At 52.7% G+C, this 27115-nt stretch overlaps 2 protein-coding genes across 11 annotated transcripts; one reads left to right on the top strand and one right to left on the bottom strand.

Annotated features, from left to right (window-relative positions):
• Positions 1–26: 26 nt before the first annotated feature.
• On the top strand, positions 27–22766 carry LOC116965856 (ninein-like protein). Of its 9 annotated transcripts, none has more exons than XR_004409719.2 (17): positions 27–56; positions 1221–1288; positions 4090–4245; positions 4558–4694; positions 4777–4914; positions 5196–5334; positions 5932–6042; positions 6680–6769; positions 7282–7290; positions 8907–9003; positions 9473–9615; positions 17168–17395; positions 18423–18635; positions 19455–19571; positions 19666–19916; positions 20397–20605; positions 22657–22766. XR_004409719.2 is itself a non-coding variant. In XM_033011062.2 (15 exons), exons 4-15 carry the CDS (start codon positions 4573–4575, stop codon positions 19852–19854), a joined length of 1596 nt encoding a protein of 531 aa, XP_032866953.2. In that variant the 5' UTR covers positions 39–82; positions 1221–1288; positions 4090–4245; positions 4558–4572; the 3' UTR covers positions 19855–20322. The 9 variants fall into 9 exon arrangements, 1 of the variants encoding a protein (XP_032866953.2); XR_004409717.2 differs by having other exon boundaries at positions 30–82; XR_004409722.2 differs by having other exon boundaries at positions 39–82; positions 4777–4878.
• GINS1 (GINS complex subunit 1) lies at positions 21896–26015 on the bottom strand. 2 transcript variants are annotated; one of them, XM_042789564.1, is made up of 7 exons: positions 25847–25995; positions 25673–25737; positions 25460–25555; positions 24971–25061; positions 23592–23708; positions 22636–22710; positions 21896–22384 (listed from the first exon to the last, which is right to left on the bottom strand). In XM_042789564.1, the coding sequence occupies exons 1-7, from the start codon at positions 25919–25921 to the stop codon at positions 22316–22318; spliced, it is 588 nt and encodes a 195-aa protein (XP_042645498.1). In that variant the 5' UTR covers positions 25922–25995; the 3' UTR covers positions 21896–22315. The 2 variants fall into 2 exon arrangements, with proteins under 2 accessions (XP_042645498.1, XP_042645496.1); XM_042789562.1 differs by lacking the exons at positions 21896–22384; positions 22636–22710 and having other exon boundaries at positions 23337–23708; positions 25847–26015.
• Between the last annotated feature and the right edge of the window lie 1100 nt (positions 26016–27115).

Below are 27115 nucleotides of genomic sequence, written 5' to 3'. Positions count from 1 at the left end.
CCGCGCATGCGCAGGCGGCAGGAGCGGCTGCGCCGGAGGCCGCGTGCGCATGCGCGGTGAGTGAGGGCTGGGAAAGATGCGGGTGAGGTTTGGAGATATAGATATATATTTTTATTTATTTTTTTTTTTTTTTTTCCCCCTACACTCCACCGCCTTCTCCGGCACCCACGCCGCCCCCTCCAACCCCGCAGTGCCGTCCCAGATAGTTGCGTGTCTGCGGCGTGGCCTGCTCGCCTACCTGGGAGGCCGCAGGTCCTTCCTTCCAACGCCGGGAAAAGGGAGATGAGGGAGGTTGGGGGTAGGGGATGTTAAGCATCTTGCTTAACATCTTGCTTACAGGCGAGGTGGGGTGGGCCCTGGTCTCTGGTTGCGTGGTGGGGCGTCCCCCTTGTAAATCTATAAGTGCTGGTACGTGCGGCCCGTCTTGCCCATGTAAAAGCCGAATGTCCAGACCCAGGGATGCTCCAGGCGATTTGAAGGGGGAGGAAGGGCTGGCTCAGCCCCGTATCACCTCTTCTGCAAACCCAGGTGTGTCCAGTAAGGGTTGGTTTGCAAACCTGAGCTCAGACAAGGCAGTGAAATGAGATTTAGAGACCAGAGAAGGACCGATGCTCTGCTCTGCCTTTCTTCAGTCCATGCCCTCTCTGTTTCTCTGTCCGTGTCATGCAACCAGCTGGGATCCAGTTTTCACAGGGCTGGGTCCCGGGGTTTGCTTTTGGGGCAGAGGGTTTGGATATGAGCATGCTGCACCCGCTTAGCCTCCATCCCCATCTGGGATTTCAGTGGGATTTGCGTCTTCCATCTTTTCCCCTTTTTTTTCTCCAGTGATTTTTTAATTCTTGAGCAGACGGGTTTAGAATCAGGCAGATTTAACCCTCCTCTTCCTGCCATGGGTACCCAGGTATTTGGCTGATCTCAGAACAAACCCTTAAACTTTTGTGGGAAAAGGCTCTCTCCTGCTTGGCAGGGCATTCTTCTGAGTCCTGAGCCAAAACGTTTGACATGGTAAAATGAAGTTGTTAAAAAATCCACAAACACTTCCAGTCCCAGTGTGTCTCAGGGTGCCTGTTTGAGCGCTGCACATGGGTTGTTCCCGTTCTGGTTAGGAGCAGATATATCAAGAGCTGCAAGTTTGAGTGGAGCCAGCAGGTTTGGGGTGTGTGACCCCTGCCCTGGGGCAGGCTCTGGCTGATGCTCTTTCCTCATTTTTCTTGCTACAGAGCCCAAAGGCAAACAAAGAGGCTGAAAACTGATAAAGCTTTTGTGAACGGGATGCTGGAGGCACAAGGTATGATGGTCTCCCTCCTCCCTTTGTGCAATATATTGGCAAACCATCGGGAAAGGACATAGTACAGATCCTCTGGGATTTGTGGGGGAAAGTAGGAGGGTGGCGTAGCGCTAACGTGCCTGAATTAACTTTGTGGCAGAGGAGTCTTGCTGCTCAGTCCCCATCATTCTTGTTGTGTCAGTGATATTGTCTGTGCTCTTCCATTGTCCTTACAGGGGGCTTTGTCCTCACAGTATTGTTTCACAAATAGTTGTGGGGAGGCTGTTTTTTAGGATGGGTGGGCTGTGCTGTGATTTCATCTGGAAGCCTGACCTAGCCTGCAGTTCCTGGCGGGTACCCAGCCCTTTCTTGGACATGGCTGAGGCTCAAGTCCGGGCCCTCCTGGAAGAGGTAGGCACAGGAGGTGAGGCTTTCCTTAGCCAGAATTTGGCTGAAGGAGCTGAGGAAGTAGGTGAACAGGGAAAGGCTGGGAGCTGGCTTGTTGAGAGAAGGATGGGCAGCGAGTTCTGGGCAGTGAATCCGTAGAGCCAGAGGAAGTGACTGTCAAAAATAAACTTTGCCCCCCCTTAGGCAGCAGGCAATGGTCCAGAGCTGGTGTACCACAGCACGGCTGCATTTCTTTGGTAGCACAGATGGCTTCCCTTGGGGTGGAGCTGGTCTTTAGTGTCTGACCACAGCAGGGTTAGGGTGTAAGGGATCTCTGGAGACATCTGGGCTAATCCTCCTCACAGCAGGACTGACTTTCAAGCTAGGCCAAGTTGCTCCAGGCTTGTCCAGTCTAGGTTTGAGTATCTCCCAGGATGGAGACCCCACAGCTTCTCTGGGCCTGTCCCAGGGCTACACTGCACTCAGGAGGAAGAATTTTTTCCTTATGGCCAATCAAGGATCCCCTTGTTGCAGCTTGTTCCTGTTGTATTTTGTCCTTTTGCTCTGCAAATGGCCTGCCATTTCCAAAATGAAATTAGAGAGTGACTGTTATCCCTTCGGGGTCCCAGAGTAGGCATGGGGCCTTAATCCTCCTTCACTCCCCAAACTGAAACAGGATTCAAGTGTTTTTTATGCCTGTCTGCATCCACTACTGGGGCTCACATTCTAGACTTTGTGGAGAGGAGTTTATTTCTTTGTGTGTGCATGGAAATAAAGCAGTGTTAATTTTGCAAAAGAGTTTTTAAATTGTGTTTCATTTGCACTGTGAAAAAGATGGCATTTGTTTTAAGAAACTGTTTGGACGCTTCAAGCTGTGTTCTTGCAGCTGGTGAGTTTCTCTTGGACTGATTTTTTAGAAACTTAAAGGTTTATTTATTGAACTGGAAAAGAATGGAGAAGGAAGGGTGAGCTTTGAGGAGTTGCAGTTTGGCTTGTTGAGCCACATGACCATCTTTTTCCAAGGTATGTCAACATCTCTCAAGCAACCAAGACTCAGCACATTATAGGGTGAATGGAAAGGCAGAAAGCTTTCTTTGTAAAAAGCATCCTGGTTGATGGCCTTGATCTGCAGCTCCACGATGTGTTTTCCATTAACTTTGGATAAGGATCCGTAAGTCATTGCCAGTTCCCTACACAGGACAGTTCATTTGTGTTTGATGTTTCTACAACCTCCTGCAGGGAGTCCAGACACAAATGCAGCCATCAGACTTAGAAAGGTTTCTCCATCCATTTTCCCACAAAAAAGGAGGCTAAAGAATGGGTGCTGTTGAGAACAGTTCAAGCCAAGAGTTTTCATTTCACAAGGGGGTGATTTAATAGACATTAGTTGGGCATCTGAGGGTGGTGACCTGGGGAGAGTTTTCCACCTGCCAGTCAGTTTTTGAGTATGGTCTGGGCTTCAGCCACTGCATGGTGACGGGGAGGTTCCCTTAGTAGCTGCCTGAGTAAGAGCAAACCCTGTGCAGGTGGAGTGGGATGGTAGTACAGAACAACAGAGGGCTGTTAAACCTCATCTTTTTACTGAAGGGAGAGGAACGAATGTCCTAGCAGAGGGGACAGATCACCCCAATTCTGACATTGGCTTCAGAAGTGCTGACATCTGTGCACCTCTTGTGACTCAGGTTCATCCACATTTTCTCTGTTTGATGTAAAATACTTCTTTCTCTCTAGCGCTTTTATTTCCAAGGACAGGCAAGGCATCTGCAAATGCTTTTGAAGTAGCTGTTCTTTAACGCACTAAGGTGTGAGTGAGTTGCTGATTACCCTGACAGCCAGGACAGCTCCGTCCAGGATCCTGAGCAAAACAGCTCCAAAAAAAAAAAAAAAGAGAAAAGAATAAAATATTTTTTTCAGGTTCTTTTGGCTTAAGACTTTGAGGTAGCAGCTCTCTGAAGACAGGCTTCTTCCAAGCCTGCTAGGAAATTGGTGCTCTTGGACTCATTGCCAGTTTTGAATCAGCTTTCTGGGTTCTGCTGTTTGGTTCAGCTTGGCTGAATCTCATTTACCTTTGAAGCTAACCTCAACCCAATTTTAACTTCTAGATCAAACAAAATGTTTACTGGCGGTCCCCATCTGGCAGTTTTCACAAGACCCTCTGATGCTGTATAACTTTCCACGTTGGTCTTTCTGTGGATACTGAGTTTTCACGGGTTAGCAAGGAGACCAGAGTGCCTGGTGTGTGCCTGCCAACCGGCTCCACGTGGCTGCCTTAAAGGCAGCTCAGGACATCTCCCTCTTGGCAGTTTGGGGTTGTTGTTAGAACGTTCTCCAATATTGATGGGGTCACTGGAGTTTCCTTTCAGTATTGGAAAGCTATCAGTTTTTCTCTGCCAGTTTTTCCCCATTGACTTACCTCTGCTGCTTTTTTCCCTCAGCATCAGAGGATAGTGCGCAGGAAAGCAGTCTGTCCTTCTGGCGAAGCTGTGTGGGCCCACATCACTTCTCCAGCATCAGCAACGGCACTAGATTTGTCGAGCCTGGACTTGCCATTGCTGCCTGAGCCCTGGAAGAACTTAGAGGAGATCCTCAAGGTCTGTGGTGCTGCCTTGACCAGTGGTGGCAGGTGAAGTGAGCAGCAAGGCCTTTCAGCAAGCAGCTGTCCAGGGTGGAAGAAGGTTCATGAGGGGATGGCAAGGCTTGGCCACCCCAGGGCTGGGGGGAAATGTGGGGTGGATGTTATCTAGGCCTATCTGTGAGATGGGGGGTGAATCTCTGAAAGGCTGGAGGGTGGTCAGATGGTGTAACAACAACACAAGTCCTGTTGGCACTGTTAGAAGCGGAAGAAAGTGATGTCTGTCTTATTTTTTTTTTTTATTTTTTTGCTGTCTGTGCTGTCCTTGCAGAGGCTGAGGAGCAGCATGGAGGAGCAGGTGAGCCTGGCGGAGCTGCCTGCAGCTTTGGAGAACACACTCGTGGTCCCCAGGAGCAGGCTTCAGCATCCAGCTGTCACCTCCTACGGATACAAACTGCAGTGCCTCAGGTAAGGGTGCTGCTCCCTGTGAGGAGGCCCGTCTGTGGGGTGCATGAAATATCTCCTAATGCAGTGCTTGCCGTGCCTGCAGGATCCAGGTGAGGCAGATCGTCAGGGAGAGGGATAAGGCCAGGCTGGATTTGGAGAAAGCAGAGAGACGCTGCCTGCAGCTTGGCAGGGAGTTGGACAAGCAGTACGTCGCTCTCGAGCACACCCAGAGCAAGCTCAAGTAGGAGGGGTCCTTTTGGTGGGGCAAGGAAAGTGGTTTTCCTGTGGGTGCCCACAGCTTCTCTCTCCCATCCCAGTCTCCCTTTATGAATCTTCCACTATTTTTGCCATTGCGTCAGTGGCAGAGAAGTCCCTGAAGACCCCCGTCCCCACATTATGGTCTCAGCATCCCTCCAGCCAAGCTCTCCTCTGCTTTGTGCATGGTGAGAGGGAGTGCCTGGACCTTGTGGCCATCTGAGAACACACGCTGGGTGCCCCAACCGTGTCGCTTTTTTCCACCAGGGATTTTCAGACGGATATAGAGGCAAAAGAGCTGCTTTTACAGCAAGCGGTCAGTCACCAAGCAAAGCTGGAGGCTGATAGGCGGTTCCTCCAGGACAAAGAGGCCAGCCTGCAAGAGAGATTGAACCATACAGTGAAGGTAAGTAAAACTGCCCTAGGTGAAACATCTTCACTTCTTCAGAGGAGGCAAGGCAGGGGTGGTGACAAAGATGGATGGTTCATGTTGCCTTTGCTAGGAAGGATGGGAATTTTATGCAGAAAAATCATCAGCCGCATCCATGCTCTTGAATTAACCACAAAGCTTGTTCCCTTGCCATGACATGATTAAATTCCCCCTGTTGGGAGTGGTTTGGCCCTTGGTAACACCTGAGCACCTGATGGCTGTGGCTAAAATTGTGCCAGGGACCACGCCAAAAGCAGAGATGAAGGTGTCTGCGTGCCTGGGATTTTCCCAGTGCTGTTCAGTGTAGAAGTACAGACAGACAGAGCTCAGGACGTGCTGCCTTTGCTGGCTCTGAGGGAAATCATAAGAAGAGCCAAACTCCAGCCCCCGTGGTGTGCATCAGCAGCATTGCTGTCCAAAGTGGGCTCTCCTGGGATCTGTGCTGTCTTTGGCATGCTGATGTGCCAGTTGTTTCACAGCTTCCTGCTGAAGGCAGGCAGCTGTGGCTGATGAACCTGTCCTGCGATGTGAAGACCCACAACATCAAGAGAATCCTCTCCCTTTTGTCTACAGGAGAACACGCAGCTGCAAAACAAGGTCAGAGAGATTGCTGAGAAACTGGCGGCCTCTGAGAAGCTGGTGCTGGAGCTGCAGAAAGAACTCAACCGTGTTGTGAAGGACAAGGTGGCCTTTCTTTCTCAGTTGTGGTTAAATAGGAACTGTTCAGTAACTCATCAAAAGATTGACCCTTTTCCATGAAATCTTGTGTATTTTGGGTCAGTTGTTGTGGTCTCCCTCTCTTTGAACTCTCCTGCACGTTAATGACAACCTGCAAAGAAAAAATACTGGCTTTTAATTTAAACCTTTCGAAGTTTGGAAAAAAAAAAAAAAAAAAAGATGAGGGAAGTTTGCAATTGTAGAAAGTTCTACAAATCTGCAGGCTTCAGGTGACAACTTGAGTTTGGTTTCCAGAAAAGCAAAGCTTTCTTTTCCACGTGTGTTGAAGTAAAGGGTTAGTTTTAGTGTCTTCCAATGCCAGTGAGGCACCTGATAAAATGGATCTGGGGAAAGAAACGAGTCTGTGATCTTGTTAGCCAGTTTGGGAAAGGGAGCCTGACTGTAGTTTGGTGTCTCACACATGAAGAAAAATGTTTCTCCTCCTCTTTCTGCATCTGACCCATCCCACAGGTGACCCTAGGAACCTTTCCATTGAATTTATGGGTGTGGCACCACGACTCCCATAATTTAGTAGAGCTTTTGGCTCTCCATTTGGAGAGGTGATAATTTCCTTGATGAGAAGTGTTTCCCTGTGTTTGTGCAGCTCGGCCAGGTGGAGCCCCACAGCCCAGAGCTCTCGAACCAGAGTGACTGCTTTGCAGAGATTGTCCAGGAGTACGAGCAGCAGTGCCAGGTACAGGTGGGCAGCTTTCCAGCGATGCTGTTGTGGAAGTACAGCTCTCCTCAGCACTTCTGTTGGGCACTTTGGCCTGGGGGGGAGAGGAAGGAGGCAGCCCTAGTCAGAGTGCAGAGCGGAGATCCCTCTTGCCTTGCTCAGAGCCCTTTGGCAGGGGGCAGGACACACCCGTGCTCCTGGTAAAGCAGCTTGTCTCCTTGCTCCTGCAGCCCTCCAGGGGTTGGTTCCCTTGCTGGGGTGCTGGCAGGGGGGAGTAGGGGTGGGCTGTAAATTCCCTTCCTGCTACCCTGTAGCCACACACTATTTTGTCTGGGAACCATGTAGCTATGTGTATAAGGACAGACTGCCCTGGGCTCTGTTGTATTTCTTCTTGAACACAAGGAGAAAGCTGTTCTCCTTTGGAAAGCGTGTTATCACTTAAATTCTTCTACCTTTTTGTTTCTCCCATCCTCCTTCTTGCCACCACTTTAACATCCCGTACAAAACATGTTGCTGCTGGACTCTGCTAGAGAGTCAAGGTAACTGGTGTGTGTGCTGTACCTCCTGCTAGGGTGCTGTGCTCCTGCCCAGAGCTTTGGGCTCTCTGGGACGTGAGCATTGCCTCTGTTTCCTTCCTTCTGGTTTGAAGTGACTTGGGTTATCTTGCATGTTGTGAGTTGCTGGGTGCTTTGCGACTTGGCTCCGGAGTCCTGTGTTTATTGCATTGCCCGTTTGTTTCCAAGTGCCGTGTGTGACTGGGGAACACCACTGAGTAGAGACAACGACTTATCAAATCCCCCCCAGCAGGGGCTGGAATCTGCATTTTCAGCAAAGCTGTTTCATGGATGCAGCAGACAGCCCCTCTTGAAGCTGTAATTAAAGGCAAACGTGCTGGAGTACTATCCAGTGCAGCGTTGCTCCAGGTGGCACCAGAGGGTTGAAGATGCTTGGTGCTGCAATTATTCCTCCCATTGAGCAGCCCCAGAGTTGTCCATGAGAATGCTGTTGGATGGAGAGGTTCAGCCTTCAGGCTTCATCTGTCCCTGTGAAGGTTTATTCTTTACCCTGGTTGAATGCTGTCAGCCCCCCTCTCCTCCTCTGCTCTCCTGTTTAGAATGGAGTTTAAACAAACCGGGTTTGCATTTGTCTAGATCTGTTCAATAATATTTATTAATTGGGATCTTTGGAAGTATCCTAGTTCATAGTCTCTTGCAGCCCACCAGTTTCCTGTGTGGCAGCATGTGGGATCTAATGTGATGTCTGCTCAAAGCGGACAGTCCAGAGGGAAGCAGGATGCCTTGTATGCCCTTGCTTCCAGTACGGGATGGAAGGTGTGAAGTGAAGCAAGGAGTTGCCCAGCTCCAAACACCTGCATGGAAGTGGCTCACTGCATTGTGGTGGTGGCTCGTAGCATGGTGTTTAGATGTGGGACTCCTTGCTGCAAGCTGATGTTGGCACTGAGACTGGATAAACTCCTGTGCTAGCCTCTGAGGTTGTCTCTGTGCTAAGCAGGCAGCAGGGCCTGCCTGGTGCTGTGCTTCCCAGGGACTCACCACCTTCTTGCCTTGCTTTATTCCTTCTGCAACCTGGAAATGTTCCCTTCCAGAGCCCTGTGGGACTCGCTGCAGCATAAATCCTCCTGCTGCTTTCTCTGCATACAGTAGTGCTTGTTGGCTAGTCCAAATGCCCACGGGAGTGTCTTGAGGATGTAAACGCAAACCCCTGGGCTGGGTGAGGGATAGTACTGAGATCACCATGTTTCTTGTGTGTTGACCGCCAGCAATGGTTGTGTTTAGGTCAGGAGGGGTCTCAGGAGGTCAAACCCTCTAAGGTGTTTGCAGAAACCCCTGGTATTGTGTGTTTTTTGCATGCAGGGGCTGTCGCTTGTGGCTCTTCGTGATTTACAGTGTCCAGTGATGGTGATCACAGTAATCTGGTCTTGTATTTCTTCTCTGACCCTTCCAAAATCTCTCATCTTCCTTTGGGAAGGAAGAAAATCCCCCTGTCTTACTCTCTGACTGTGCTGGTGAGGGGGCTCTGCTCTTCATGCTGCAAGAGACACTGAGTACACAAAGCTGCTGGGAGCTTTTGGTGCTTGGCCCCCCACAGCCCTCGGGAGCTTTGTAGCCACATCATAACCTGCCTCCTGCTTCAGGTGCTGTGGGACCAGAATGGAGTGCTGCGAAGGGAGCTGGAAAGGCTGCATCGACAGCTACAGGAGAGCAGGGCTGAGAGAGGGCTTCCAGCAGGAGGTAAAATGCAGGAGGGTTCGGTGCCTCTCCATCTTCTCAGCAAGAACAAGGTTCCCTCTGGATTGGAGTTTCCGTGGGAGTGTGGGGCTGCTTGTTGTGCCTGAGCTGCTGCTGCCAGTTCTGGTGCTGGGCAGCCACGGGAGGGAGGAAAGGGGGTGATGGGTGGTGAGAGATGGGGGGAAGGAGGTTCTTCCACCTCGAAAGCTGGTGATGGTGACCTGTGAACAGGCAGATTCTCACTTTTGAGGATGTTGAGGAAACACAATATAATAAAGAGGAAGTGGCCCCAAGCTGTGGGTTGGGAGATTCGGGTTGAGCATTAGGAAAAAACTTCTGGCCCAGAGTGTTGCAGCGCTGGGGCTGGTTGCCAGATAGATGGGGGATCTCCATCTTTTGGGGTTCTGTGGGCTTGGCTGGATGAAGCTGCAGCCATCCTGCTCAGGACAGCCAGTCCTGTCCTGTCTTGCAGGTCTGTCCTCACACGGCTCCTCTCAGCCAGCGTGCCGCCCTCCCAGCCCTCTGGCTCCCACTTCTCTGTGCTCAGAGACGTCGCTCTCAGTGGAGCAGCTCCAAGAGCAGCTGTGGGATGCGAAGGTGCAGCTGGGAACCAAGGTGAGGGGAGTGGGGGGGTGATATCCTGACTTCTTGGCCTAACTGCTTGGTAAGCACCCTGCTGAGGCGGCATCTGCTGTGGGAGGGTTGCTGGAGAGTTCAGGCTGGGAGCAGGGTGGTGCCTCGTCTCTCTGCTGGGGTTATTGCATGTGCTGCCCCAGCCCATCTCAGCTGGTAGGAGGGTTTGGAGCCCTCACTGGCTGGCAAAGGCTTTGTGGAAATCTCTGTCACCTTGCAAAATGTTTGTGCGGGTCTTGCTCCTTATGGGGAACCAGAGTTTAACTTTACTCAGTGTTGCTGTTGCAGTAAAACAAGCAACAGGGCCAAGAGGAGAAGCTGCCAGGTATGAGAGCCCTGTCTCCTTGGGCTTGCAGCACACTTTTAACCTGCTTGCCTTAAGGTGACAATGTGAGCCCAGCCCTCCCTTTAAACATCAGTGGCTGCTCACGTGAGAGGCCTCAGTTTCCACCTTCGCTCTTCCTTATGCTGCTGAACTGAAAGGTCAGGGATGCTTGCTGAGCTTCCACTGCAGCACTGCAAGGGTAAATCCTAAACTGCCACGCAGGTGATGAACAGTTCAAGCAGCACAGAGCTGCTTGCAGATCTTCTGCCTGCTTCATAGTCCCGCCTTTGTGCTCATCAAATCCTGGAGTTTCTAGTGTTTACAGGGGGAGTCGTGGGGAACAGCAGCTACTCACCACCACATCTTGGACAAGGGACCACTCCTCAGGGTGGAGGAAGGATATGAGGAGCAGTGGCGGATGATGCTCTGGCCTCTCCCTTCTCCCCTTTGCAAACAAGGAGAAAGGGGGAGAGCTGTGCTGCTTGCTGGGGAGAGCTGTGACCCACCAATATCTGCTTGTTAGAGGCTGCTGCATGAGACTGGTTGTTGCCCTAATTTCAGTGGGGACCAGAACTGCCTGGAGAATGGACCCTGTTGAGAAGGACCAATAGATCGATCTGAGTTGGAGCTACTGGAGGAGAGAGTCGCTCGGGGGAGCATGGTGCTAATATCCAAATCCTATCTCCTTCCAACAGATAAACTATTACGAGGAAGAAATGGAGTTAATGAGGAAAAACTTAGAGAGAAGGATAGTGAGGGAAGCTTCAAGGCTGAGCTGAACAAGGTGGAAGACCAGAAAGGAGAAGCAGTTGCAAAGTACTGGGCTGTAACTGATAGCTTGAAAGAGCAAAAATGTGTGTGCAGCCTGGAGCTGGAGGAGGGGTTTGAGATGGAGCAGGCCAGGGTAGGACAAAAGCACACCAAAGACTTTTACCATCCAGGGCAGCAGCTGGACCAGGAGGAAGGAGAGCTGAGGATGCAGCGCAGGGACAGAGAGAGCCTGAGGTCTGGCAACCTTCTCTTTCTGGGGCTAAGCGGGAGACTAAGGGTACATCCCCTGCACAGTCTGGAAGAAAATCTGGGCAGTATTGCAGGGCTGCAGCTGTTCAGAGTGAGATTGTCTAAACTCCCCTTACATGAGTGCTTTTATTTCAAGACTAGAAGTTTCCCTGCACGTTCAACCAGCTTGTGCCAGAGGCAGTGCCCAGCAAAGATTGTCTCTCAAAACAGGGAGAGAAATAAGAGAGCTTTCATCAGTGTTTTCTTATTATCTCTCTCTTTCTTGTTCCTTCAGCAAACCTGCCTCTACTTGCTAGATAGTCACAACCTGCTGTCTTAAAAGCAGCAAAAAATGGCTTAAATTTCTCTATGTAGCCAAAACAGACTGGCTTGTGGGAGAGTAAGGTTGTCACTAAATGGCTGTTCATCTTCCCTTCCCGTGCTTATGGTGCCAGTTCTGCAACCTTCCCAGGGGCCAGAATGGCCTTGCAGAGGAGATTGGAGAGGAATTGGACAGGAAACTGTTGCCTGTCCGTGCCAGCCCCGCTCCTGCTTCCCAGCACATCCCACCCCTGCCCACAGGCTTTCCTCCTACCTCCTTCCTGCTGTGCCTCCCTTCGGGAGCAGAGTCCCCTTTGGCAATACACAGGAGTATTTTGCTAGGTGACAATCCCTGTTTTAGGGCTGAGGAGCTGAGATATGGGGTAGGTGTGGGAGAAAGGAGGTGACTTGGCTGAAGGCTGTGGCAGACCAGGGGCACAAACCCAACTAACAGGAATACAAGGCATTAGAGCTGTGTTCCCACCATCTCTGGTGATTGGTAGAGGGACTGGCTATAGCAGGAAGCTTTCAGAGTTGTTGGAAACCATCTGATGGATGAGTCTTTGAGAAGTGCAAAATGCTGTGGGAACTTTCTGTAACATTTAATTACTTGCCTTGACTTTGCAACCTGAGAAAAAAATTTGCATTGCCTCTCCAGTAAAAGGATGTTCTGAGGCTGGCTGAGATTTTCAAGCTGTGTTATCAAATCCGGGTCAACAAAATGGTTTTTATCTTTAGGAAAGATGCAGGGGTTGAGCATAATCAGGAGCTGTCATGGAGTGAGTGCCAGCGTGAGGACAGCTGTAAGCCTTTGCTGCAGCAACATTGGTGTGAGAGGAAGTGATTTCTCAATGATAAAGGCTCCAAGGGGAGACCTTCAAGAGCAGTGTGCCCAGGAGAAGCAGCAGTGAAAGTGGAAGGAAAAGGACATGGTCTCTCTGTGGAAGAAGAGGCAGCTAAAGTTGGAAGGGAAGGTTAATGAGGAACAAGTCAAGATGTGTGAGATGCTGGCTGTTGAGAAGAAAAAAAAAAAAAAGACCAGGGTGAAATGGGAATAATGCAGAGATCACGGGGCTGAAGGTTCTGGTGTCGGAAGGGACAAGGTGTCTGGAGAGCTGCCCTCTGAGGGGGGAAAGGAGCAGGTCCCCAAAACTCAGATGAGCAGGTAGACCAAAATCTCCTGTTGCAACCTTAGCACCGAAGGAACAGAGAAGAAATGAAAAACTGCGTGATAGGCGGACCAGTGCAGACCGTGAAGACAGCTGTTGCAGCGAATGGCCTGCTCGGTGTAGAAGCTGGAGGCAGAGCTGAAGACATTTGTCATGGAGAAAGGAAATCTCGATAGACAACGGGATGGGCTTGGGAAGGTGGCAGAGAAAGCAAAGTTAAGCGGTTTGCCTTCTCACAGCAGACACAGCAGGGTGTCAGGACATAGACAGACTTGATCTGGAGGGCAAGAAGAGTTAAAAAAACCCTGCGTGACAGGGTGGCACAGCAGCACAGGAGGAAACATGACATTCAGGCTGTCAGAGTGGAGCTGGAGAGGGAAAGAAACAAGGTGAAACTGGAGCTGATGCAGCTCAAAGATGTCGTGCACAAAAGGAAGAGCTCAAGAGAGTGGCAGGTTTGAGCGCAAAAGCCGTTTGCAGAACTAACACAGTGCTGCTGCCACAAAGCAAGCAAGTACCTTGTGAGACACAAGGCTGCTTATCAACGTGGTGGTTCAAGACACACCAACAGCAACTGTGTTCTCTCTTGGCACTTTATAACAGCAGCTGTGTTCTGTCTTTCTGTCCACCACATGTCTTTTACTTGTGGAATTATGGTCGGAGAGCTGGGATGTGCTCACGCGGCTGCCTCTGACTATGCACCCCATCTTCTCTGCCTTGTACAGCTGTACGTGGGTGTTGGAGATGCCACAGGAAGCACAGCGTGTGAATCCTGATGTAAAACTGCCTCAGAAAGCAGCTGCTGTGAGGAGCATCCTGCCAAGCAGGGGGAGCAAATGCCACACAGCCCATGCACTAGTCCTCTCGCTTGCTTGGAGAAGAGAGGGAGAACTTCCCCACTTGGCTTCTCTGCCTCCCACACACAGTGCCACGAACTGCAGTACTGTCCTCCCTGCCAGGATGGACAGTCTATTCTCCTGTGCCCTCCCCTGAGGAATTTGGGTCCTATATGGACCCGGGGTTTAGCAGTTGAGCAGTTGGATAGGACACAGGACTGAGCTTCCTTCCCACAGGTGCCAGTATTTGTGGCCTCATGGGCGTCTGGGAGTACCAGTGGAAGTGGAAGGATGATGAGGGTGGAGAGGTCGTAGCTGTTGTGTCCAGAACTGTAAAATCACAGAGGCCTCATAAGCAAGCTGGCTTCTCCAGACATGGCTCTATGGCAGTTGAGGGGTTGGGCTTACCACCTGGTTATCCTGTAATGAAGTCTTGCTGTGTCTTGATGAGCCAAATGGCTTTGTTTCCACTCCTTGGCAGGCCTTCAGAGTAATTTCAGCCAGCTGGAAGCCACACAAATTCAGGGTCTGATGCTATTTGTCCTTATTCCCCTTTATTTCCTTTCCCTTGAAGACCTGCTCCTTGTCTACCAATGTCTCTTGATTGTCCCCACATGTTTTATGTGAGTAATTGGGTGGTTGTTTCTCAGATTTCTTTAGTTCTTGCCGTCCTTGCAAACCAAGTGGGAATAGAACAGGGAGTCAGCATAGAATGCCAAGAGCAAACTGGGCTTTTGCATGGTTTTCTCACTCTGCTGTCTCACCCTGCAGGGGAGAGCTGTGCCAGCTGCTAGGGAACAGCTTGCTGAAAAGTCAGCTTGGGAGACTGTCGTGGTTTGGGCCTGGTTGGCAGCCAACCACCACGCAGCAGCTCTCTCTCCCTTCTCTTCCGGCAATAAGAAGGAACAGAGAGCCAGGCTTGGGGTTTGAGATAGGACTGGGATGGGGAAAAAAATCCCCCTTTATGGTCACGAACAAGAGGCAGAATCGTTAGGGGAAGAAAAAAAGAACATACATTTATTACAGACACTAACAACACATACCAGAGTAGGACAGTGAGAAGCATTGCCACATCTTGAGAACACCTTCCCCCCACCCCTCCCTCCTTCCCGGGCTCAGCTCTGCTCCCGATATCTCTACCTCCTCCCCCAGCAGCGCAGGGGCAGGGAATGGGGGGTGCAGGCAGTGCTGCCACTTCCTTCATCTCCAGTGGGGGGAGCTTCTGGAACTTCTTCCCCCTGCTCCATCGTGGTCCCCCTCTCACAGGAGACAGTCCTCCACAAACTTTCTCCAACGTGAGTTCCTCCCACGGGCCGCAGCGTTCCCCACACTGCTCCGTCATGGGTCACCAACTTCCTCCAACTGGATTCCCTCCCACGGCTGCAGCCCTTCCCGAGCTGCTCCGGCGTGGGACTCCCCCGCATGCTGCAATCCTCCCAGCGCTGAATTACAGCAGCGGGGCTGCCTTTTCCCATGAGACCCCGGCCTTCTTCGGGCACAGCACCTTGATCAAGCAGGCAGAAGCCACAGGCCATAAATCAGTGTCTGCTCCACCGTAGATCTCCATGGGTGGCAGGGGGGGCCTCCCTGCCGTCTCCCCACAGGATACAGGGGGGTCTCTGCTCCGGCACACCTCCCCCCTCCTTTCTTCCTCCGTTCCTCCACTGACCTTGGTGTTCATGCAGCTGCAGCAACTCCTCCTCACCAGTCCCACTGCCCGTCACCACGTCCCTTCTTAAATACATTATTGCAGAGGCGCAGCTGATGGGCTCAGTTTCCCAAACAGAAGTGGAGCTGACGTGGAGCTGGGGGAGCTTCGAGAAGCTTCTCACAGGGGGCCGCCCCGATAGCCCCCTCCCCTGCCACCAAAAAACTCCACCACTCACTCAACCCAGAAGAGAGACTCCAGCAAGAGCTGAGGCTAGCAAAGGAGAAGGGCAGTGAACACGATGAGTACGAGAGGGGCCCGCTGTGGGAAGCTGGCAAACGGGTGGATAGCTAATGCTTGTAAAAGGAAGAGCCACTCAGGTGCATTTTCCAGATCTCATCTAGCTCAGCCTGCCTTTTGTTTTCTTGTACCTGAGCAAGCCAGCGCTCTCACACGCTTCACTCCATGCAAAAGCAGCCGGTGTTGGGCTGAGCTCGGGCAGGCCAGAGCACAGGGTCCAGAGCCGGGTTTGGGGAAGGCTGTGGGGATGCATATGCTGAAGGAGGAAAGGTTGGGCTGCTTCGCTACACAAACCATTTGGCCAGTGGGCCCGCTGCTGCCTTACAAAGCTCGAGATAGGTTCTGGGGTCACCCACTGAGCCATAAATCCAAGGAGAGCCAGGTTTCTGGTGCAGATGGTCCCAAGAATCTGCTAAACTGGCTCTCCCGCTGTCCTTCATCCCTTAATTTTTAGGTGTCTGACAATGTTGCAGGACTTTGGGTGTCGCCAGCTCTCTGCCCTGGGGCAAACACCTGACCCACTCCTGCATCAATTCAGGCCCATAGCCGTCTTGGCCTGGCTTTGCTTCCTCTTGCAGGCCAAAACCAGGTGTGTGTCTCCCCGAAACGGGGCCCTTCTCTGGGGGACCGTGGTTTGCTGCTTTCTGGCCTGAAACTGATTGTATCCCTCTCCCTGACAGGAAGGACGTGAGTGAGTTGGGCAGAGAGAAGTTGGAGGAGCTGGCTGAAATAGCCGAGTTAACAGCGTTGTTAAGAGGCCATTAGCACTGACTGACAAGCTCTTGGCTAAAGGATTTAGGAGGACAAGAACTGGACGTGCTTATAGAGGAGAAGTGGAATGTTTGTTTCAAACAGTCAAACTCAGTCTTGCTTTGAAGAACCAGCTTAATTTTATAGCTTGTCAAGTAGAGATCTGTGTGACAAAAGCCAGCGAAGGGAAGGTGTTACTACAAAATCTCTAATGAGGTTGACTTTACCTACTTGCACTTTCTTGCAGTGCTTTTGCTCGCTCCCAGTCTCACACCCCCACGTTCGCAAGCCCTTGGACGTGTGTGCACACAAGGCCTGGCTGGGGTTGCTTGTGTGCAACACGGACAAGCCTTGCAGGCAGTTAGTTCCTCACGCCGTTCCTGGGATTCCTCATGGCTGGAAACCACAACCTGTTTTTCGGACATCATGTCTTTTATACTCTTTCAGAGCCACCAGCCCCAGCAGGGTGGCCTTTGCTGGCTTCAGCTTCTCTTAACCTCCAGCCACAAACCTGCTGCCCGCTGTCTGCTTTTCCTCCTTTGGAGGAAAGCTGTGTTAATTGCCCGTTTTCCTGGGAGGCTGGCAGAGGAGTGGGATGTGGGGTGTGTTGCTGCCCTGCCGTTAGATGCAGGCTTTCTGCTGACATGTTAGCTGTGCTGTGGTCCGGTCAGAGCACAGACCAGAGACTGCACCTTGTTCAGCATTGCTGCCGGGGACTGTGTCCTAGGAGCAACGTCTGGGGGGGGATGGTGGCCTTTGGTATTGCTGCAGGCTGCTCTTGTAGCCCTTACTGTGCTCTTTTGTCTGGTACTTTGACCCGTGCGCACGGACACGTTTCCGTTCATGCTGTATTCTTACCAATCTCAGCACCTTAATATTTCTGTTACGCATCCTTACAGTCACACCCGCCCCTCTGCCCCGTGACCTCCTCCAGGGCTGTCATTTGTGCGGGTTTTCTTACCTGGGAATGCTGCGTTTGAACTCGGCTGCTGCTCTTTGGTCAGCCTGGGAAAGGAGGGAACTCGCCCTGTGTGCCCTCCAAGGCCCCGCAGCGACAGCGGTGGTCCTGAGTGGGGAGCCCAGCAGGGACAGCGTGGGGCAGGTTAAGCCTCTGTTGCCTCTCTTTGCACCCCAAGCCTCTGTGCGCGCGTGGTTTTTTTTTTTTTTTTTCCTCAACCTTTTCCAGAGTGAGAAGAGCGAGGGGGAGGTCTCCCACCTGGATGTCAAGATGCGTCAGCTGGGCTGTGAACCGCCTGAGCTCAAGGCTGGCCAGCTGCAGAGCCAGAGGCTCGCGGAGGCTGAGCAGCCCCGAGGAGCAGAGATGGCCGCAAGGCCGGAGCATCACCAGCATCATGCAGCACGTTGGATGGAGACAGAGCTGCTCCAACAGCAGCTCAAGGCCTCGCAGGAGAAGGTGGGTGTCACTCAGGGCGGCAGGCAGGCTGCTGAGTGGTCCGTGTGATGTTGGTATTGCCCTGCTTGGGGCTGTATTGGACCTTCCCCAGGCAGAAAAGACCGTCCTCTTCCTCTTTATGGGGGACAGAGGACTCACCCTTCGGCTTAGATATGTATGAAGTGAGTTTAGGTGCAGCTTGGGACAGGTCCTTGCTTGCAGTTGCCCCTGTGGTGGCACCTCCGTTCGTGTCCCGGGCGGGCGGGCTGGGCAGAGGGGGTGGAGGTTGAGTAGAGGTGGCTCACGCAGGAGTGCCAGGAGCTGTGGTTCCTCACGGCTCAGCTGACAGAGGAGCTAGAGGAGCGACAGAATCAGGGACTGGGCAGGGATGACGGGGGCCTCGCAGGCCGTGTCTGAGGGGAGGGAAACGAGAGGTGATCAGAGGAGGGGAACAAGGAGAGAGGAAAGCGGATGTGAGAAACCTTCCGATGTGTTAATATCCCTCTCCTGCTACCCTGGGGACAGGCTCAGTGTCTGGCTTCCCAGAGTGTAGCTTGCCCATGCCAGCCACCCCTAGGGCAAAGCCAGGTCAGACCTGCTTCCCAGTACCGGGTTTGCCCTTTGCTGGTGGCAAGAAGCAGAGGACATGTAGTACAGGCAAGCTTGAAGCCCAGCTTGCCTGGGATGTGTCTTAAGAACAAACCCAGGTGAGCAGCCTCCTGCCATCGCGGCCCTTGGTGCTCGGGCTCCCTCCCGGAGGATCCCTCCAGCAACTCCTGCTCAGCGAGGGGAGCATCTCTCAGCAAGGGGGGGGGGGTTCCCTCTTTCTCCTCTTGCAACTCTCAGTGCTTTCCATGCCTGACTTTGTAGGCTGCCCAGCGAGCACCGCTCCCGTGGTTGTGGTGTTCTGCTGTGGCCGTGCCGGTGCGAGCGCCGAGGCGGGGGCTGAGCGTGCTTCCTAACCTCTCCCCTCACCTGCAACACACCCCGGGCCTGCCCCGTCGCTGCCATAAAGCTGTAACCAGCTGTTAACCTTTTTGTGTTACAGCTCTTAGAAGCCGAAGCAAACCTGAGCCTGGTCCAGACTCGGCACGCTCTGCAGTTGCGGCAGGCCAAGGCCCAAATGAACGACATGGTGCCGAAGAAGCAGTTCGAGCAGCTTCAAAGCAGCTTGAGGCAGGAACAGCGCAAGGTTCAGCAGCTCCAGGAAGACCTCCACCGGCAGGCTGAGCACACATGCAGGCAGCTGGTGAGGACTCAGGTAAGCAGGGAATTGCAGAAACACGGTCCAAGGTACCAGGGAGAGAGCACTGCCAGCCTGGAAGGCAGCTGTGGTCGGAGCCAGCAGAGGTTTGGGTGGAAGATGCTATATATCAAGAGCCCACGTGTTAAATGTGCTTGATCTTTAATTCAGCTACAGTTTTCATTCTTCATGAACCTAGTCACCACCCTGCCATCAAACAGGAGCCCTCCCCACGCTAATCCACCTACCCCAGACCAGATACCTTGAGCCTAGAGAAGCAGGAATTACCCAACTGCGTTGGCTCAGGCTGGGGAAAGGAGGTTCGAGCCCTCTGCGTGGAGATGTAGCCTGCAGAGAGCGGAGTGGTTCTGTCTCTAGGGCACTGGGCAACAAGGTGTTGGGTTTTTGTGAGTTTGCCCTTTGTTTCAGGGCACTGTGATTCAATTCAACTAACATGGTCAAAGGTGGAGCAAATTATAACCGAAGGGAGTAAAATGAGCAGACAGAAAAACTGCATCCGAGAAAACTCTGTCTCTCCCTGGGCTTCTCTGGACACAGCTGAGGGAGGGGAGACCATTGGGCTGTTTCGATAGAAAATATTGCTGGGAAATCTGTGCCTTGTCTTCGAATCAGTTGGTGCTAACCTAGGGAAGGTGGTACTGTTCTAGATACTTGTCCCACTGCTCTTTGCAGCCTGCACCACCTCCGCTGATCCCCACCACGCTCTCCTTCAGGGAGTGTGGAGGCCTGTGAGTGTGGCCCTGGAGAAACGGGTGGTGCAGGACGGCCAGGGGAATGTTAGGACAACCCGACGTTAGGCCCTGTTGCTTGCTGCAGGAGGAACATGAGCGTCTGCTGCAGGCAGCTGTGGAGCAGGCAGAGGGGCTGGAGGACAGCCTGAGGAGTGCCGAAGCTTTGCTGGCGGAGAGGGCGGCTCGGCTCGAAGATGCCCAAGTGAGTGAAAAAGGGGTTTGTGCTGCGTGTCCCTGCCTGGCTGGGACCCCTGCGTGGGGATGCTGAACCTTAAACCTCCTGTCCTCGCTCGTAGGCCCAGCTCTCGAGGAACAAACTGCTGATGGAAAACCTCTGTGAGGAGAACAGGGGGTTTGTGCTGGCCCTGCAGGCAGCTGAGCTGAAGCAGAAGAGCACTGAGGAAAAGAACCAGCTGTTGGAGGAGCAAGCCTCAGCTCTGAAGCAGCTCATCAGAAAAATCACACCAGCATCTTTGAGTGGGTGATGGGGCACCCACTGTGGCAACCCTGCCCCTAGTCCTAGCCGGGGTTTGTCAGGTGTGGAAGGGTAGGTATGGCCGGGTTGGGAAATCAGCCTCATCTTCCCTGCTCTTGCCAGGATTTTCCTGGGTAGAAAGTAGAAAACAGAGAAACCAGACAGTCCTTTAAGGAAATTGGCCCTGTGTATAGCTGAATTTTCCTGCTGAAAGCACCAGCTTTGCTGCCTCTTTCAGTGGCAGAGTGTGCTGCTGTAAGCCAGGTCTGTCTCGGGGCAGCCAGCCCCCAGGAGCTGCCTGCACTGTCGGCGTGTTTGGTGGTGGTGCAGGTGCTCCCTCTCCGTGGAGGGTGGCTGCTGGGATCACGCTGTTACAGCTGGAAAGCCAGGGCAGGAGGGCTGGCAGGTTCCTGCATCTGGCTCACTTCTAACAGGAAAGCCGTGTTGTGGCATTAAAATGTTTGCAAATATTACAGCACCACCTGCCATCTCCAGTCTGCTCCGTGTTTCAGTAGCCTCCCCCAAATGTTGTTGAACTTTTATTCCCTACAGTTCCTCTTGGGCTCTAGGACACTCTGGCCCTCCTAAAGCCCGAGCCTAGGATCCAAACCAACCTGTTGCCAGATTGTTGCCTCTGCAGTGAGCAGGACAGAGGGGCTGAGAGGGAAGAGCCTGCTTTCAGTTTGAGCCTCCAAAGCTTGGGGCGGGCTTGGCGATGCCTGCTCAGCACTGCACTTCTTCAAAGGAGACCAGGAGATATGGTAAGCAAACTGTCTATCTTGTGTTCCTTGTTGGCTTTCACACACTGGCGGCGAGTAGTGTTCTTGCTGAAGTTGTCTTTTAAAAGGCCACCAAGCCAAGTGTCGACATCAGCAAATACCAAATTGATCTGCCTAGGGTGCCATCCTCCGCACGGAGGAGGTGGCATTGCCATGGTGCCCCTGCCTTGCTCTGTGCAGAGCAGAGGGTGGTTACGTGGGGGGCTGTGGTTGCCACTAGCTGTGAGAGGACTCCTCTGGGGCTATGGAGACTGCTGCACAAGAGAGACTAGACACGCGTGACTGGATCAGGGCAGCAAAGCACAGGCTGAACCAAGTTAATGCAAAGAGAGCTCAGAAATAGCTCAAGCTGTCGGTCCAAGAACAAAAGGGGATGAATCGGCTGTGCGAGCTAAAACTTAGCCACTAAGTCCCAGCTTGCCAGGGCAGAGAGGTTCCCCAGGCCTGTGACAGTGCCAGGAAGGAGCTGGAGGCTGTGGCTGAGGCCTCCTGGATCTAGGTGTGCTTTTTCTGCCGTGGTGGGTGACAGCTGAGATTCCTCTTTCTTTGCCTTGGACGCAGCCCTGATTACCTGGGCTGTGAGGGAAGCTGGGGTTTTACAAGGAAGCCCCACGGAGTGTGTGGGCTAGCTCAGGGAAGGTTCCTTGGCTGGGGCTGGGAGAGTAATGCCCCAGGCATTTATCCTGTTCATGTTTTCTTCCCTAAGTATTTGCTTTTAGGCTGGTGTCAGAGGTGGCAGCTAGGCAAACCTCTAGTCTTACCTTGGGCTTATGTTTTTAGAAGTGTCCTGTCTCGGGCACGACTTGAGAGTGAGCAGCTCCATTAGGAATACCAGACAGGAAGAGCAGCTCTTCAGTCTTGCTCTGGTTTTGTGCTAACTGGAATCCTTAAAACCCTCTGCTCCCTTTCCCACCTCTACTCCAAATAGTCCCCAGGCCCCGCCAGGCCAGTGCTCTGAGGAAGGAGGCTCTTCCTAGAGGGACAGAGGCACAGCCCGAGCATGCAGGGAGAAACCTTGGCCAGGCCCATGACCCAGACTGCAGTGCTCATTCACTCAGCACCTTAAGAAACATTTATGGGACCCTGATGGGAGACAAAGCTTCATATCTAATCCTGGAAAGAAGCTCGTGCAGCCTCACCTGACGCTTGGAGGAGCAACTCCGCTGAGACACCTAAATAACTGTTTGAGCTTCACCCTCTAGGGTCAAGATAGGTTGGGCCAAAAAGCCAGGTCAGATTGTTTAACACGTTCACTCTTGAAAAAACACTAACTTGAAGGGCTGAGGCAGTTCTTTATTTTCCAACTGTGGAGCTGCCGGAGCCCAGGCAGTTGGCATCTTATTCTCACACGCACAGTGTGAACAAAGAACTGCTCCAAACAAAAACACATTCACAAAACCTGCGGGTAGCTGTGAGGCTTGGAAAATATCCCCCCCCCTCCCACCCCTGTGCCCCCTCCAACGCCTCCCCCCACCGCTACGTTACCAGCATGCACCCCGTGGGCATGAAGAGCTGGCCAGTGCGGTTTGCATACTTTATAATGTCAGGGCTGATCTTCATGTCAGGTATCAAAGGCTGCTGAGAGGAGCAGCAGGGCGCCCACTGCAGAAACACCCGAGGTGTCTGAAGTCCTGCACACACCAGAGTTCAGTCCCTGTCGTGGGCAAGGCTCGTCCCTCCCGTCCTGCACGCTCACGACAGAATGTGCTCAAGGACTCCTTGTCTGATTAACTGCTCACATTTCCAGCGGGGTAGAAAGTGCTGCACAGAAACACAGACAAACTTTCCTTGAAACCCAGGCAGACTGGACTTGTTACCGTTTGTTGGGCTGTATGCCTGCTGCATTGTAACACCAGATCGGGCAGAGCTGAGCTGCAGCCCTGAGCCCGAGCAGCGCGTGCAGGGAGCTTTGTGGGGGGGAACTTGGACGTGCTGTGAAGCTGGGATGAGCAGGGGGATGTCACAGAAGTGAAAGGGAAGGAAGAAAGCACGCTCTCTCTCGTCATGGGTACCTGGCTATTTTTCTTCAACAGGACAGTGGTGCCATCATCGATCTCAAATTCTCCGTAGTCTCTTAAACACCGCACCTGTGAAGTGGAAACGCAGCTCTCGGGTCATCACATCTCCCACAGAAAACCCCAGGCATCACTGCTGATTTACAGCACGGGCCCCAGAACTTTAAGTAGGGACACGTTCCTCCCCTCCTGCTGGAGCTTCGGTAGAGCAGACCTGGAAATCCCATGATCCGTGCACTCTTACCTGACGTTCTTTTCCTGCCTCTGCCTGGAGCAAGAAGCAGCCCAGCCCAGCCCAGCCCTCCACAGAGACTAGAGGAAGAGCAGCACAAGAGACAGGCTCTGGGGAACAGCAGCAGCGTTTGCAGGAGAACCTCTCCACAGGCAAAGACCAGAAAATGCCAATCTGCTAACACTGGAACAGTCAAGGAGCAGGTCAACTGTCACCACACGTTCTTTCGAAGAGAACATCAGAACAGAGCCCTTCAGCTACTGACTGATTTCTCACCTGCTCTTGCTTTATCGTATCAATTGTGTAAAACGATTGATGGTCTCATCTATCAGAGTCCATTCAAAATAACAACAAAGAAAACCAGCCAACAATCCTTAACAGGAGGACAAGGTTTCTAGTTGATCTAAGAGTTGGTCAAGCTTCTGCAAAATGCTGCAAAAGCTTCTCACCGGGATATACCGACCACTCACCCCATCACACCGATTCCCTGCAGACTAGAAATGCCGTATTTCAACATACTTTGAGCCCCCAGTAGAAGAGGGAGTAAAATGCTGGCAGGCAGGGTGCAAAGAGTACAATGCAGAAGCTTGTGGAAGCTTTTGGTGCTCTCAGAGGCTTTGCTCAATGACCTCCTGATCTGGGATGGGAGTAAAACTCTCTGAAAAAAGATGGCTGGGCAAAAAGTTTGTTCACAGACAGAAACCACCAATCTTGCACTTACTTCGATGTACAGGCTTTTCGGAGGCTTTATGTCCTGTGTAAGGTCCAGCCCCTCCTCTCCTCCTACTGACCTCATGTAGGCAGCCAGAGACTTTTTGTACCGATTCAGCCACTCCGCCTGCGGACATTAATCGATCGCGTCAGGCAAAGCTGAACAGCTAATGCACAAGGACAGGTCCACCACGAGCAAGATCTAGTTTATTTGTGCTGTCAGGCCACTGTTCCCAAGCACGTGCACGCAAAAGTAAACGGAGCTCTTCTGAAGGGGAAAACTGCCCCAGAGGCAGAGCACCCTGGATTCGGGGCGGGACACGTGCTAATGCTAGCGGCTCTGGATGTTGGGCTAGGGTTGGCATTTGAGAGCAGCGTGTGAAGACCTGGTTCTGTTGCAGTTACCTTAATGAAATAGTTTGATTCCTAGAATATTATTTTGATTTTAGTTTAAAAGTATGATTTTGATTTAACATGAAGCTACAGTAGCTCTGAAAATATAAAGTACACGAAGGCCCTTAGGATTAAGCAACTAGTAGGCTGTGTGCTTTGAACGTTATAAGAATCGTTACGGGCTCTGAATTAACGCAATGGGTGCTGGTTATGGATCTTGACTTGAAACAAGAGGTACCTGAGGAAAACTGGTTTGGTTGGAAAGATTGGGCAAGGGAGAGGTGAACATTAACCAAAGGTGGAGTGAGCATGCGCAAGGATGGAGTTCAATCAGCCGACACAGTGATGAAGACTATCAACGAGCACCAGAGACCCCCATCCAGCATGTGTTAGAGACATTTGCATATGATAATTTCCAAGAAATAACATGAATATGCTAATCATTGCCCCCCCCCCCATTCTATTTAAATCAATTAGTGAGGATGACCAATGATTTCTGCAGAATAGGAATATAGGTAGGGAGAGGTAACTAAAAGCCAATCATTATAAAGGTCAGCTTAAACGTTATGGAATTATTGATCTTATGTAACTATGACTCTGCTGAAAAAGTGTATAAATATGTTGTGCTTTGTACCTATCGACGAACACGTCTGTGGCGGAGCTATCCCCCGTGTTCCCCAGCGCTGGAATAAAGAAGTGCCTGCTTATCTGCTGGCTGTAGGTAAGTTCTATTCGCGATTGCGACCGCTAACGGTTCCGCTGGCTGCGAGTCTGATCTAGTGAAGACCCCCGGAGCCTTCAAAGTGCCAAGCATCACCAGTTTGGGGTTGTCCCCACCGACACTGAACGAACAAATCAGGATTTACAGAAGGGCAGGTTAAGTGTCGTGCTTCTAGCGGGGGGAAGAGAGGTCCTACCCTGTTCTGACTCTACTAAATGGGTCATCCATCAGGAGGAAATCAATTGAAGGGAGGGTTGGAGGCAAAGTGGACTCACTTCCTCAGCTGACATGTGAAACTGGATGGTGTTTGGCAGGACGCTGCCACACTCCCACCTCAGCGCGCGGATCCGCAGCAACCTGTCGTACCTGGGGGGAAGGAACAAAGGACAAACCCAGCACCTTTCAGCATCCCCAAGCGACGCTCTCCTCCTAGCAGAGAGCAAAAACCTGAGTCGCTCCACCCGCCTTCCTTTAAAAGATGTTGATTTTTTTTTTTTTTTTTTTTTTTTTTGGACCTATCCAGTAATTAAAACTTTTAAAGAGCTGGAGCAAACGGGGCTTTCTCTTTCTGCTAGCGTTCGGCTGTAGCAGCAAGGAACACAACAGCCGGCCCCGCGGCTTCACCTCGCCTGGGCCGGGAGTCCCAACCCCCAGCGCTTAGCGACGCTGTTTTTTAAGGCTGCCCCCCCCTGTGCCGGTGGGTATGAACCCACGCTGCGTGGGCCGGAGGCAGCCCACTCCCCCCCCCCCCCCGCCTCACTCACAGGTAGGCCAGGACACAGCGCTGGTTGCGGAGCAGGCAGCAGTGCCGAAACCGAATGAGGAAAATCAGGTCCGTCCGCCCCGCCTTCGCTTCGGATCTGGGAGGAGGAGCCGCGGTTACGGTCGCTGCGGGACTTTTTTTTTTTTTTTTTCCTTTTTTTTTTTTTTTTTTTGGGGGGGGGGGAGGCGGGGTTGGGGGGCACCGCGGCACTCACACATCCGCCTGGTTCCGCTCGTACAGCTCCCGCATCTCCTCCAGCGCCTGCCGCAGCCCCTCCGCCTGCAACCGCGGGCACAGTCAGGGAGGAGCGGGCCCACGGTGCGTGGGGGGGGGGGGGGGGGAGCCCGTCCCGTTTTTACATCCCCCCCCCCCCCCCCCCCCCACTCACCCGGAAAGGCGGGAGGTTCCCGCCGGCGGCACCGCGCAGCTCCCGCACCAGCCCCGCCGCGCGCTCTCCCGCCATGGCGTCCCGCGCGCGGGAAACCCGGCCCGCGCCGGCAGGCCAATGGCGGGCGGGAGGGCGGGGCCACAGCTCCCGCCTTGGCGCCACCCGCCGCCATTCCGCGCCCCGTTAAACCCCTCCCCGGGGGCTCCCCCCCCCCCCCCCCCCGCAGCGCCAACCCCGCACCCGACTCGTCCCTTTTCCTCACCTACCCCCGTTTTCAGGCTTATTTTGACATTTTTTGTTTCTGACTTTTTTTTTTTTTTTTTTTAAGTGGCCTCCCGCCCCAAGGTCACGCGTGACAGGAGCAGGAACTAGGCGGGGGGGGGGGGGGTCCCAGCCCAGCTTTGGCTTGGAGCTGGGCTACCGCCGGGAGGCTGTGCCGACCCCCCCAGAGGGACACGGTGCAGCGTGGGCTCTGCCACCAGAGACAAGGACACGGCAGGGTTAAAATGAAGAGAACCGGGGGGGGGGGTGGGGGGGTGGGGGGGATGTCCGGCGCCAGGACGCTGCGCTGATCCCACCGAAACCCGAGGGGTCTCCTCCTCTGGGTTCCAAAAAAGGCCCCCCAGGAGCAGCGATGGGAATGGGGGGGGGGGGCACTAACCACAGACACTTCTGGGGTCGTCATGCTGAGAGCCCCCGAGTGGGTGAGGCAAAAATTAGCATTGTAACCCTGCATTTAAAAAAAAAAAAAAAAGTGCCTGTACCAAAACTGGTTTCGCCATTCTTCCGTTTGGTCTTCTCCGGGGTGCTGCACAAAGCTGTCTCTTGGCCAACCCCCTCCCTGCACCGCCCCAGCCCTCCCCGGTGCATCTCCCTTTTGCCAGCGACATCCTTCAAACCCGAAGCTTGCCGAAAGTAAAGGGAGAAAGAGAGAAATTAAAAAAAAAAAAAAAAAAAAAAAAGTGAATTGCGTTTCTGGATGAGAAATTTTTTAGCATTCGGAGGCCTGGAAAGGCAATCAATAATCCAGGAGCGTGGCTTGTCCTGCTCCAGGAATTTCCTTCCCTGACCGTGTGTTTCTATGGTTACTAAATATAAAAAAAAAAAAAAAAAAAAAATTAGCAGTGTTTCGTACAGCACGGTTAACGCAGCGACGGTGGAAAACTGGAGGAGTAAGGAGAGCGCAGCGGGGCTTTCACACCACGTTGGAGGCAGCTCGGTGTGATTTTTGTGTGCCTGAAAGCTTTTCTGCTGCCCGTGTCGAGGATG

The sequence above is a fragment of the Tyto alba genome, unplaced genomic scaffold, assembly GCF_018691265.1.
Source record: "Tyto alba isolate M040663 unplaced genomic scaffold, T.alba_DEE_v4.0 Super-Scaffold_16, whole genome shotgun sequence".
In the NCBI taxonomy this organism is placed as follows: domain Eukaryota; kingdom Metazoa; phylum Chordata; class Aves; order Strigiformes; family Tytonidae; genus Tyto; species Tyto alba.
This window is presented reverse-complemented; position numbering and strand designations above follow the sequence as displayed.